The sequence below is a fragment of the Alternaria ventricosa genome (assembly GCF_023758065.1).
Source record: "Alternaria ventricosa strain BMP 2768 chromosome Unknown scaffold_25, whole genome shotgun sequence".
NCBI lineage: Eukaryota > Fungi > Ascomycota > Dothideomycetes > Pleosporales > Pleosporaceae > Alternaria > Alternaria ventricosa.
Genome location: NW_026055705.1, coordinates 165,516 through 177,619, shown reverse-complemented (window position 1 = coordinate 177,619; position 12,104 = coordinate 165,516). Strand labels below are relative to the sequence as shown.

The window sequence follows — 12,104 nt, the reverse complement described above, 5'->3', positions numbered from 1 at the left end:
GTGAAGCCGAAGTATTACCAGCGGTGGTCTTGACGGTCTGGGTCTCAGTTCACTCGGAATCCTTTTCTAGGAGCTTGAATATACGATGGTAGAAGGCCGAAGTTTTGTACTGTGGGACGCTAGCAAGGGGGTGTCTCGCAGGGGTGAAAGGCTCGTGCGCACATAGAAATCTGCTTATATAAGCGGCTCTTATTGGCTCTCTGCGTGCACAGACTCTCGCCCCACAGTACATTACTTTCGCCTGATACCATTGTATCCATGGTTTGTATATGCAAATATCGTTCCGGTCGCTTTCGATTATAGAACGTTGGTCTGCGTTCACATCTGCTGTGGTGTGTCCAGCATATGCTTCTAGAGTTCTCATTAAACCACTGGCTACAAGGTGGAAGTACGTTGGAAAACCTGCTCATATGTACAGCTAGTCAGCACAGTACATCGCTGGGACAAGGTGCTGAAACAAGCCCACGCTCTCAAAATTTAGGATCCAAGGCCTGTGTTGACGAATACGCACTTTAAGCCGTCACTTCGATGTTGTGCCGCTGAAGTCTCCCAGACGGCTCGTTCGACGTAGTTTTAAGTGTTTCGAGACGACGCAGCGGAAGCTACGCAGCGCTCTTTACCCGGACGCCCATGTGCGGTGTCGCCAAGCGCACGCACTATACTCCTGTGTTGGTGGCACAGATGCGGCGTATGCATGTATACACAACCACCACCATGTATCTTGTGCCAGATATTTCCGATTCTTCGACTTTGTCTTCTTGTACTTGCCCACCCGCAAACCAAACCGCTATCGGATGATCATGCGCCGCCATGTTCAACGTCCATCAATCTTGCTGTGCCTCATAGGCGCATGTACTGGGCTTCGAACGGAAAACCCACCGGCTACAGTACAGTTCGACCTCGTTTTCCCTCCGAACTACTCCTTGATCGAGCCCTACTACCCATCACCCGTCATCTTCGCGGTTCACAACTTCTCCGCCATCGGCCAAAACACTTTGTTCTGGAACTGGAACATCACCGATGCGGTGAACACCGTTAAGGGCTATGAATCAACCACCGTCGTTACCTCAGGTCAAAGCCGCCCCGATACCATCGGCGTAGAAATGTCGCCTGATGTACTTCTCATCGTTGAGCCAGTCTCGCAGTTATGGAACAACACCATGGATCTTCTTCGGCTGAGCTACACGTTCGGTCTGACGTACGCTTGTGGTAACACAACTGGACTCTCGACAACTGGTTCAAACGACACAGTGCAGTTTGACGGAGAGAGCTTCTTTGCGTTATTGCCGTACTCCGAAGACGAAGACGACGAGTCTCTAGTGCTCGCGAGAAAGGGACGCTGCGGCAGACCGATTGGGTCTGTTGGAGTTCAGAAGCAACCCTCAAGTACTTCGGAGCAAGACTGTCAGGTTCTCAACCCTGGTATACAGCCCACGCAATCATGTGCACTACCCATTGACGGGAGAGTCACAAGACGGGCGCAGACTGTAATAAATGCAGCAGCTGGGTGTCCTAATCGTACTTGGCCCGATACTACTGGGCTGATGGGAAATTGCATGTCGAGAGCGTCTAGGAAGAACGATTTGGAAACCCGTGGTATGAGTCTGTTCATCATTGCAGCCTTTCTTTTGATTGGAATTTACCCGTAATCTATAACCAACACTGTTGTCTGGCAATAGCCAGTCTAGTTGTCGGACGTCGGCTGTGCACCAATATAAGTTTTGTATTTGCTCTAGGGCTGTACCGCATGCTTAGGGAAGGATGAAACCATCGCTCGTCAATATACCCCGTCGTCCCTCACATACCTTGAAAAAGAGACCACGTCTACAAAAGGTGAAAAAAACTCAAACTCTTCCACAAGCAAGATGCTCTCGCGATCCTCCGACCCAGCCTACATGACCATCGCTTGCCCGCCCAGCACGGGTATCAGTCCCCGAAACAAAATACCAATTGGTATCGTCGACCCGGGTGCGCATCCAGCTTGCACATTATGGCACGAAAATCTGGATAACAGCATCTCTTGTTGCCTCCTCGCCTATTTTTACTTGATCACCACTGATCAACTGCTTGCGTGGGTCAGTACCAGTATATGCGTAAGACTCATGTGATTTGGAAGAACTTACAAGACTACAGAACCCATCTCTTACCATTGAATGCGGGAATTACCAGATTGGCCATAGCTACTGCGTTGAGGTTGGTATCACGCCCAGTTCTTCTGCGGGAGTTTCATCGGCAATGGTATCTCCGACTTCTTTAAGCTCCAAGTCGTCTTCTACTCCAATCTCTTGTGTTTCCACAACGTCGACGGTTACCTCAACGTCCCCCATACCTTCTCCCATGCCGTCAGTAACCATGCTATCTACAATTTTCTGCGCATCTTCTTCGAGATCCTCTAGGAATGGAATCGCTACAGTACGCCAGAGATCAACATGGGTACTGAAGCCTCTTTTTCGGGCCTATGGACTGATATTAACACTTGCGCGTCGATTCTTGGACATAATCCCGCACCTTCAACCACGGGAAACGGTGTTCAGAGACCCAGCCTAGTTCTAGGATTGCTTTGCATGAGTTTTCGTGTACGCAAGCATCCCGTATATATGCCAATGGATTATCTTTCACACATGGCCGTGTTCTGAGAGCCTTGCAGCTTCATGTACCTATACACATATGTACCCTCACCGCATATGCCGCAGGAAAGTTTTGCTGGTATCAGTGTGTGCCTCCACCACGTTTGCACTTTGTGGAAGAATGATAGCCTGCATACTGAAATATTGAGATTAGTTCGAGCTGGAATAGACGCAGTAGTACCTAGGTAGTAGTGCTGGTATGAGTGTGGTGAGGAGCTCATCTCACTTCGTCGTGCTCGGCCTGGGAGTTCCACCAAAAGTATACGAAGTTAGCAATCTGATGGCGCAACACGACGCCGTTCGCATTTAGGATGACGGGCCTGTGTGGGTTTAGCTGCGTGGCTGCTTCCCGACAAAGGTTCAAGTGGTGGGGTTCGCGCTTGCTCTTACAAAGGTTAGCGGGCAGGTTTTGCCGAGGCCTGATCGCGCTGGGGTTTCACCCTCGAAACGCGTCACGTCTTCACTCAGGTGCATCCTCCCGCCGTTCCCCGCGCACTCGTAATCCGACATCCTAGCAACATCTGTCGCAAGCAAGCAATGTCACAGAAACGTATCTTGCGCACCCTAGCGACTCCCAACATGAGCAGCACGACTCCTACGAAGACCACTCCAGCTGCGTGGCTTGAGCATCGCGACACCCCCGGGGCCATAACTACCTAGGGAGAACACGCCAGCCAAGCTGATGTTCTATCCCTAACGCGTAACTATTCTTGAGCGAAGGCTGAAGCCTCATACCCAGTATGTTACAGCGCCCATGTAGTAACGCCCAAAGGTGGTTCCGACGCGTCTGGGTGCGGCTTGTTTTGCGCAATCGTTTCATCTCCAGCTTCACGATCAGGTTGCGTTTCAAGTTTCTACCCAAACGTTCAAGACATCCTTATACAAAAACGAAACTGCAACCCATACTGTTCTTTTGCTCTCATATCACGATATCCCGGAATACCGAATCCACTCACAAACCACAGCCAATCATCATGAAGTCAGCTATTAGCCTGAGCTTGCTGGGAAGCGCGCTCGCACTGTCGAATGAGAAAGTCGGCAATGTTGCGCAACAACCTCTCATACAAGATGCTTGCCCATCAAATCACCTGCTCGATAACGGCAAATGCCTACCGTTGGCATACGGCAACTCGCCAGCATCAGTAGCATTCCAGTCCAACACCACCGACCCCTCACCCCACACAAACTCCCTAGAAGACGCACGCGCCCTAGCCTCTCAAACAGAAAACTTCCCCTGGACATTCTGGCCAGAATGTTTCACCAACGAAAAAGTCGCAGAGCCCTACTGCGTCTTCAGCAAACAAGACTTCGCATCGGGGAGAGGCATCTTCATCGTCACCGCACGTACCTTCGCCTACGCCATGCTGCAACACGACGCTTTCAAACGCCCAGAAACGCTCGAGCGCATCAACTGTTACGAGAACCCGCCATTCTACCAGCATGAATTCCCTGGGAAAGGAAGAGGCCTGGTCGCAAACAAGACCCTTCAGCGAGGCGACGAGATCTTCGCTTCCACACCTATCCTCATCACAGACCCCGATCTTTACGAGCTACCCGAATCCGAGCGCCTTGCGCTGCTGCATCGCGGTATCGACACGCTTCCGAAGTCAACGCAGTCTTTGTTCTGGGAGCTCATGGGCCACACGCCTGATGCCGATGCGATAGACGACCGCATCACGACCAACAACTTCGAAGTCTCTATCGATGACATTGCGCAATCCGCACTTTTCCCTGAAATCGCCATGTTGAACCACGACTGCCGACCCAACGCCGCGTACTTCTTCGACGAAAAGACGATGGCGCACTACGTCCACGCCATCCGACCCATATACCCCGGCGAGGAAATCACTATAACATACATAAATAATGAGTTGCCCCGCGCACGGCGTATGCGTGGGTTGGAAAAGAACTGGGGCTTCAAGTGTTCTTGCTCCACATGCACTGCACATGCTTCTTTAGTCTCGGAATCGGATTCGAGGCTCGAACAGATTGCGGCTATCCAGCAGGACGTTCTCAGTGACTGGACGGAATCTTCAGCCGCCACTCCGGCAACGGCAGAGCTTCTCATCAGTTTGTACCAGCAAGAGCGTCTCGATGCTAGTCTCGCAACAGCGTATCAGCATGCCGCGGAGACATACAGTAGTTTCGGGATGAAATGGGAGGCGGTGCGGTATGCGAGGCTAAGTGTGGAGATGAGCATGCTGGACAAGGGCTGGAATGACAAAGACACTGCAGTGATGCAAAAAATGGTTGCCGACCCGACAATTACATGGAGCTGGAAGAAGAGGGTCGGGACCAAGAGCGGGTGTGGATGTGGCAAAGCCCATTGAATTGTATTACGAAAAGAAATAGTGGTATGATAAGATACAGTCTAATTAAATATAGATGAAGACATGTACAGTATTCAATGTTCTACAAAGAAGAGGAAAAGATGCAAAGTGCGAAAAGACTAGTTCTGCTCGATCATCGCACCACGAACACGCGTGTTGTACACGTTGTTGCACTTGGTGCTCGCGTCCGCAGCAGAGATCTCACCCTTCTCACCAGCGCAGTTACCGCTCGACTTCCTCTTGCCCGCGTCGCAAAGGGCAACACCAGCAGCAGGAACAGAGCCCTTCAGAAGATCAGGCGATTCAATGATTGTAGCAGCCATACCGCCAACGAGATGGAAATCGATGTGGCAATGGAAGAACCACACACCCGGGTTATCAGCCTTGAAGCGGATAACTGCGTAGCCGAAAGCCGGGACGACGAAACCATCGCGCTTGAGGGGTACTCGGGGAAGCGAGCTCTCATCGCCGCTCCAGACTCCGAGACCCGTGGCGACGACTTGGAAGACGTGGCCGTGGAGATGCATGGGGTGAGGGTACATGTGTGGGTTGTGCATGACAATCTGAACGATTTCGCCAGACTTGATGACCCAGGGGTTGATGCCGGGGCCGTAGGTAGCGGGGTCCATGCTGCCGGTTGTCAGAGCAGTGTAAAGAGTAGGCACTTGAGGAGGAACCCAGGGCTGAGCGTTGAGAGGAGTGCGGGTACCGACGCCCTCGAAGTAGGTCTGGTTCGTGGTGAACTCGATGTGGTTGTCGACGGGGCCCATGAGCTTCTGGCCATCAAGCGGCTTCATGGTGAAGTCGTTGAGGATGGTTTGCGGAGGCGGCGTCCACTCGTCGTCGAGCAAGATGCCGTCGATTTCATCGGAGATGCTGTCGATGATGTCGTCAATCTCGCCGAAGATGTCGTCGTAGACAACTTCTCCGATAACCGTTCGCTCCTCGGCTGAGGGGGCGCCGTTGGTCAACATGTCTGTCATCATCTGCGCAATCCAGTTGGAGGATCCCTTGGGGTCTTTCTTTCCTTGCACAACTACACCGTAGCTCTGGCCGGCGCAGATGATGATCGTCTCTGCCTCCTGGGGCTGCGTTTGGACACCATCAATCTCAACTACGCTCAGCGTGTAGTTTGCAATGTGGAAGCGAGCGCATGCGACAGCGGCGGTGTTGACGATGCGAAGAAGGTACCTCTTGTTCTTAGCGATCTTGAGGTCAAAAGGCTTGGCCTGATCGTTGAAGAGGAAAGAGTCGGGCGAGTCGAAGTTGGCGTTTGTGTTGTCAGGGCTCATGTAAGCCTCGATCATTTCCGGCATAGGGCGGTGGTACCTGATTACTGTGAGCTCGCGCACGCACAAAAGGCTGAATTTGCTTACCAGTCGGACATTGAAAGGTACACCTGCTTATCGATGTTCAAGCTCGCCTCCCAAGCTCTGTCGTGCACAATCATCTTGCCGCGCAGACCATCGGGATATTGGCCTTTCTCGTGCGCATGGTACCAGTGAGTGCCAGCAGGGTTTGCGATAAAAGTGTAGGTGAATGACGATCCAGGTTGAATGGGGCACTGAGTAACTCCACTGGGACCGTCGTAGTTTTGCGTTCCCTTTTGCCATATGCCGTGGAAATGAAGAGCAGTGGTTTGATCCGGAAGGCTATTGTGAACCGTCACCTGAACGGTATCACCCTCATCGCATTCTATGGTAGGAATGGGCCACTCTCCATTGATGCCAATGACCTGTCTCTCGAAGCCATCAGGTGCGGCCTACAGTAAGTTAGCGTTGTCATTTGGTGTCAACAAGTAAAGTAGAGTACTCACAGTTACGTAGCCAACCTCGAAATCGTAAGTGACAGTCTTTGCGCAAGCTACTCCAGCGTACACCGCCAACAAGAGTGCCTGAGATAGACCCGGCATGTTGCTCAACAAGTAACGAATGAAATATAATGAGTGAATATTTGGTTGAAGAAGCAGCGCTCCGGGGAGTTTAAGTAGGAATGTATGCTTTTCATAGACATGACTGCCGCTGTTGGCCCGTTCGACGATGATTCAATCGATCCGATCAGACATGAACGCGTATTCAATATTTCGAAGCTCCCAACCCTTGCACGACGGGCTAAGATCAACGGCTTTGAACAGACCGCCCTTCTAGAAGGGGTAAAATGCGTCTGCGCTCCAGCACCCGATACGCGCAAAAGAACCATGTTGCACAGATGCAACAAGGGTCCGACCGTCTCCATGCGAGAAGCGGGCTGCAACGCGGGAATGGTTTGATCGTTTTGATCATAGTGGAGGTATAAAGCTTGACGATACCGAGGCCAGCCATTGGCTCACATAGGGTGTTCGGCGGATCAAGAAAACCCACATGCAAATGCAAGGAGCGACAGATGCCAATTGGAACCCCGTCCGAAACGCTGTCTCGCGTGCTGGGCTAAAAAAGAATGGAAGACACAAGTGGCGTGCATCTCAATGCTTCCATGATGGCTTGCCTAGACTAGGAACAGGTTAGCGTGGTGCGGTTGAGGCAAAAACGATGGTGATCTCTCGGAAACTTTGGTATACCATGTACCGACAGTCGGACATGTGTGGGAGAGCCGATGTGGTACAGCATGTCCAATGCAGACGCCACGCGATGGTAATTGCAGTGTTTAGTATGCGACGTGTGCTCTTGGTCGCTCTAGCAAGACAATGTCCTTTTCTACAGTTTGCTATTACGTGCGTAAGTAAGATCGAGACTGACGAATGCTCGGGCTGCTCGGTGTCGACTTTGGAGTTTCTGCCAGATGCCATCTCAAGAGTGCATGCTGCGACATCCAGCTGGGGCCGCTCGTCCCGTGGTTGTGGTGCCAAACGTCTTATATCCGGAACTAACGCTGTGGTATATTGCGCAGTAACTGTTGCACTTCACATACGCCGGTGTACTGCCGCTAGGGTCTTGAGAAGGAGAGCAAGTAGCCGCTGGAAACCCAAGCATGCAAGATCGTCTTACGAATCCTCTAGCGTATGTCAATCTTGCGCCTGCAGCCTGCAATTTATTAATCGAAGGGCGGTTGTCAAAGAGTAATCTCTTTCGGGTTTCGCATCCCTTTGGCCGTCCGTTGGGTTCATGGTCATTCGCATTCAGCGGAGAGAAGTATTGTGACAGGTTCCGTGATCGCGCGATGACAAGTCCATCGTCTCCGAACAGCCGGACGCCAAGCTGATGGAATTGATGATGCAGACGTCGCATTGACTATGGCTCACTGAAGTTTGCTCTTCGCGCAATATCGACGCTCAATCCGGACCGGGTACATTTCCTTGGCTCCTTTGTTGAGACGCTGGAAACTTTCGATCCATTCGTAGGTGTAAGTGTGAATCGCGATCTTTCAATGTCGCGCGAGACGGTGAGCGAGCGCTGCGAAAAAGAGCTGGGATACAAGAGATCTAGGTACGCACGGCTGCTCCAGATTGTCGGAGATGCGGATGCCGAAGCGCCGGGCGGGTTCTCGCGTTCCATCGCTGATGCCGCGTCCATGGTCCATCGCAACACCTTCATCAAGTGCATCACGATTCGTCCGATACATTGTTCAGAGCTGTTTGTTCAATTTCAGTATCGCTTGCGCCATGGTTTCCGAACTGTCCTCTACTTCCCTCCTGGCTACTGACGGTGACGGCAAGCACGGCGCTGCTCCAGCACGAATCTTCACGCGGGTCCCTAATTGATGCTAATGAGCATAAAGGGGTGAGACAATGGGGCTCACATTTCATCGCTCGCAAAACGACGACTATTCGAGCGCATGTATCATGGCTGTGCAAAGCTTGTTGGTTGCGAACGAGCAAACGAGGAGGAACCGTCCATCGACCGAAGACCGAGTAACCGGGACGATGAGGTGCCAAGCCCTATCAAACACGAGGAACCAACTGGATACCGCTAAGAAATCAATTCTTATCCACTGATAATTCGTCGGACTCCTTGGTGGCTTGACAACTCACCGTGTCTCTGCAGTGCGGTGGCCTAAAGTTCCTCCGCAGAATGCGTCAAAACGTCAGCATGGCGCCGGTCGTATGCCTCTGAGGTCTACAGACTTGGGCCGAACAACAGTCGAATATAGACGATTGCTACTACAGTCTCCATCGTCTCCCTGTAGTGACTGGCGCATTATTTGCTGTGTCCTTGGCATACTCGGTGTTGTCTTTCGCGGCTATCGTGTCGCGCGAGCCTGTGTCCAAGATACTCGATTGGCCCACGCCTTCACATCACCTACGTAGATGATGTGGAGATTCGGATGAAGATGCGTATATACGCAAACACATCCGGTGAAATAAGTTCATCACCAACATTTGCTCAGCCCAAAGCCCATGACGCACCCAATCATACCCACATTCGGAACTCTTGGCGACCGAAGCGATGCCGCTAGACCTATCCTGGGGCAATCCGCGAAACAGTGATGACTTAGAACGTGGCTTGCAAGAGAAGGCTTCCTGCATGCGCCTGTCAGATTTCGCATCCTTGGCTATTCTAGGACTAGCAAACGGGTCGTTGAGATACGCGTAGCCCGCACTGCCTCAGGCTGGGGCTATACTTGCACCATGTATGGATTCGGTGCATGGTGCGAAACACCATCTCACCTGTATCTCCGACTGTAGGCTATAAGGTGCCGGGCCATCCGTCCTTAACAGGTTATCATCACGAACCACCGCACTCACCTCCATCTTCCCCAGAGATCACTTATCTCAATCGCTTTCGGAGTATTCCACCCCTATCGCAACGACCCTCCAGCTCCCAAAAACCCCTTGACGATGCCCGAACAAGTAGACGTCCCTCAGTGGTGCGTCGAAGTTGGCCCCGAATGTCCCGTAGAGGGTACACTATACGGCTACTACCCCAGTATCGAAGCCAATGCTTTCTTCGCGGCCTTCTTTGGCCTCTGCCTGGTTATCAACTTGGGGCTGGGTATCCGATACAAGACGTGGACCTACATGGTAAACTATTCCTCGATTTAGCAAGACGAATCTAACGTCCGATAGATTGCCCTCTGTCTAGGCTGCTTGGGCGAGCTCGTTGGATACATCGGACGCATCCTCCTGTACAACAACCCTTACGACGAGACAGGCTTCCAGATGCAGATCTGTTGCTTGATTATCTCCCCCGCCTTCGTTTCCGCTGGGATATACCTCACGCTCAAGCACATCGTCATCAACTTCGGACAGTCGTGGTCACGCTTGCCGCCGGTGTGGTACACACGCATCTTCATCACTGGTGACATCGTCTCGCTCGTTCTCCAGGGTGCCGGCGGTGGCATTGCTGCTACAGCAGATAGCGGCTCGGATTTACAAGACACCGGAACAAATCTCATGGTGGCCGGTGTCGTCATCCAGGTCGTCGTTCTGTCCTTCTTTGGCGCCCTTCTCGTCGAGTACACTATCCGCACCTACAAACGCCGCGAACAACTCTCCTCCAGCGCAATGACGCTCTTCCACAAGACATCGTTCCGCTGCTTCATGTTCGCCATCATCATTGGCTTCTTGGGTATCTTCATTCGATGCATCTACCGTATCCCGGAACTCACGGATGGTTGGGGCAGTGAGCTCATGCGCGACGAGACGGACTTTATCATCTTGGAAGGTGTCATGATCTTCATGAGTGTGTTGGTGCTTACCGTATTCCATCCTGGGTACTGCTTCCCAGCGCTCGGCAACACTATTGGCAAGAACAGGGCGAGTCGGGGCAAGAGTATGGACACCACATCATCGGATAACGACATCGTATTGGGTCGGGTTTAGATACCATGGGTGCTTAGATTACGGGTTTTGTCTCTATTGGGCCATGGTATAGCGCTTTCTTTTGTCAGTACAGGACCTTAGCGAAGACATAGAGTGGAGGATATACCGAGGGAATTTTCTATGCCGAGCAAGGAGTCAGGAACTTCTGAGGCGTAGTCGCCCGTTGCTAGTAACACAATTTATCTTACAGATCACCTCATCGCGTATCCGCATTTTCAACACTTATTCTCGCGTGCAAAGTTCGTTACGAAGTTCATAGCCTAGAACCCGCAGATGGACTCTGCCCAGCCTCATTAGGAAGCATGTTCCCTACTCCTAGTTGAGGCACAGCTGAATAGTACCTGGACTTCATATGCAGCTGCCGCTGGCGACAGATTGGCGGGCGGCGCTGAAGGCCGAGATTTCGGCGGAGGGCCAACCGAGGTGGATCCAAGATGAGGCTACCTTGGTGTCGGTATGCGATTTGCAAAGCCCATGGCCCTTGGAGGTCTGGCTCGTACCCCTTTCGTCAAGGTGTTTCGGAATGTGCACTCCGTGGGCGAATCGGCAAGGCTGGCGGTACCAACGTGGCTAGCATGTTCACACGTTTTCGTTTTCTGGAGCCGGAGCTGAGGAAACTCGTTACGAGAATCACGTGTTGAAGTGTTCAGATTCCACTCTCATCAGATATCATCCTTCATGCAACGGCAGTTCAAAGAGGGAAAGTTTGTCGACATATAGCTAGCAAAGCCATGCGCATACCATATCAGTCGCCCTATTTTCGAAGTGCTGACTGTGGGCTCGAAAAAATGAGGCGGGTCGGCCTCAAACTCCGGACCTTGTAGAGCAAGCAAAAGAGGACGCACGAATGTCGCAGTACTACAGGCACCCGCTCCCGTTTATGGTGTTGCGATCTCTGTGCAATACCACGACAAATAACGTATGTCGATTCCACACAACTTGCCGATGCATGTAGCCAGTAGCATCCGTCGGACGTTTTTTTCCAACGCGAGGTGGTCTAGGCTCCGATTTTGCCATCGTGGCACCTCAAAGTAATCTTGGAGTTCAGTCTGCCCAGTGACGTCAATCACGCATGTTGTATTTGAACCTCGTCCGCCAACTCTTCCGTGGCGCAATGCGATTTTGCCTTTTTTCTCAATGTACGGATGGCGACATGACGAGCCCACCGGGTAGGACCGGTGGCGACGACGCTTTACCGACCTAACTGCCGCGCCCAGTGCCGTATATGCATGGTATGCCTACTAAGATCAAGAGAAGGTTGTTTGGGAGATGTTGTGGATGGCATGACGTCACACTTCGATGCGAGATATTTCTCGGTTGCAATGGATCAGTCTACCTAGGTAGCAGTCAGCGCGACGCGCACAGCCACCTCCACTCCACCACACCTGT

General features: G+C 52.0%; 3 protein-coding genes across 3 annotated transcripts; 2 read left to right on the top strand and 1 right to left on the bottom strand.

The window, feature by feature from the left end:
• Positions 1-3,601: 3,601 nt before the first annotated feature.
• J4E93_009906 (uncharacterized protein) lies at positions 3,602-4,957 on the top strand (the record flags this gene model as incomplete). The annotated part of the gene is made up of 1 exon (XM_049347794.1): positions 3,602-4,957. One exon carries the CDS (start codon positions 3,602-3,604, stop codon positions 4,955-4,957), a length of 1,356 nt encoding a protein of 451 aa, XP_049195023.1.
• Positions 4,958-5,076: 119 nt separating this feature from the next.
• On the bottom strand, positions 5,077-6,869 carry J4E93_009905 (uncharacterized protein; the record flags this gene model as incomplete). Its single annotated transcript, XM_049347793.1, has 3 exons — positions 5,077-6,286; positions 6,334-6,719; positions 6,774-6,869. The coding sequence occupies 3 exons, from the start codon at positions 6,867-6,869 to the stop codon at positions 5,077-5,079; spliced, it is 1,692 nt and encodes a 563-aa protein (XP_049195022.1).
• A 2,862-nt stretch (positions 6,870-9,731) lies between these two features.
• Positions 9,732-10,715, top strand: J4E93_009904 (uncharacterized protein; the record flags this gene model as incomplete). The annotated part of the gene is made up of 2 exons (XM_049347792.1): positions 9,732-9,914; positions 9,960-10,715. 2 exons carry the CDS (start codon positions 9,732-9,734, stop codon positions 10,713-10,715), a joined length of 939 nt encoding a protein of 312 aa, XP_049195021.1.
• Positions 10,716-12,104: the final 1,389 nt, after the last annotated feature.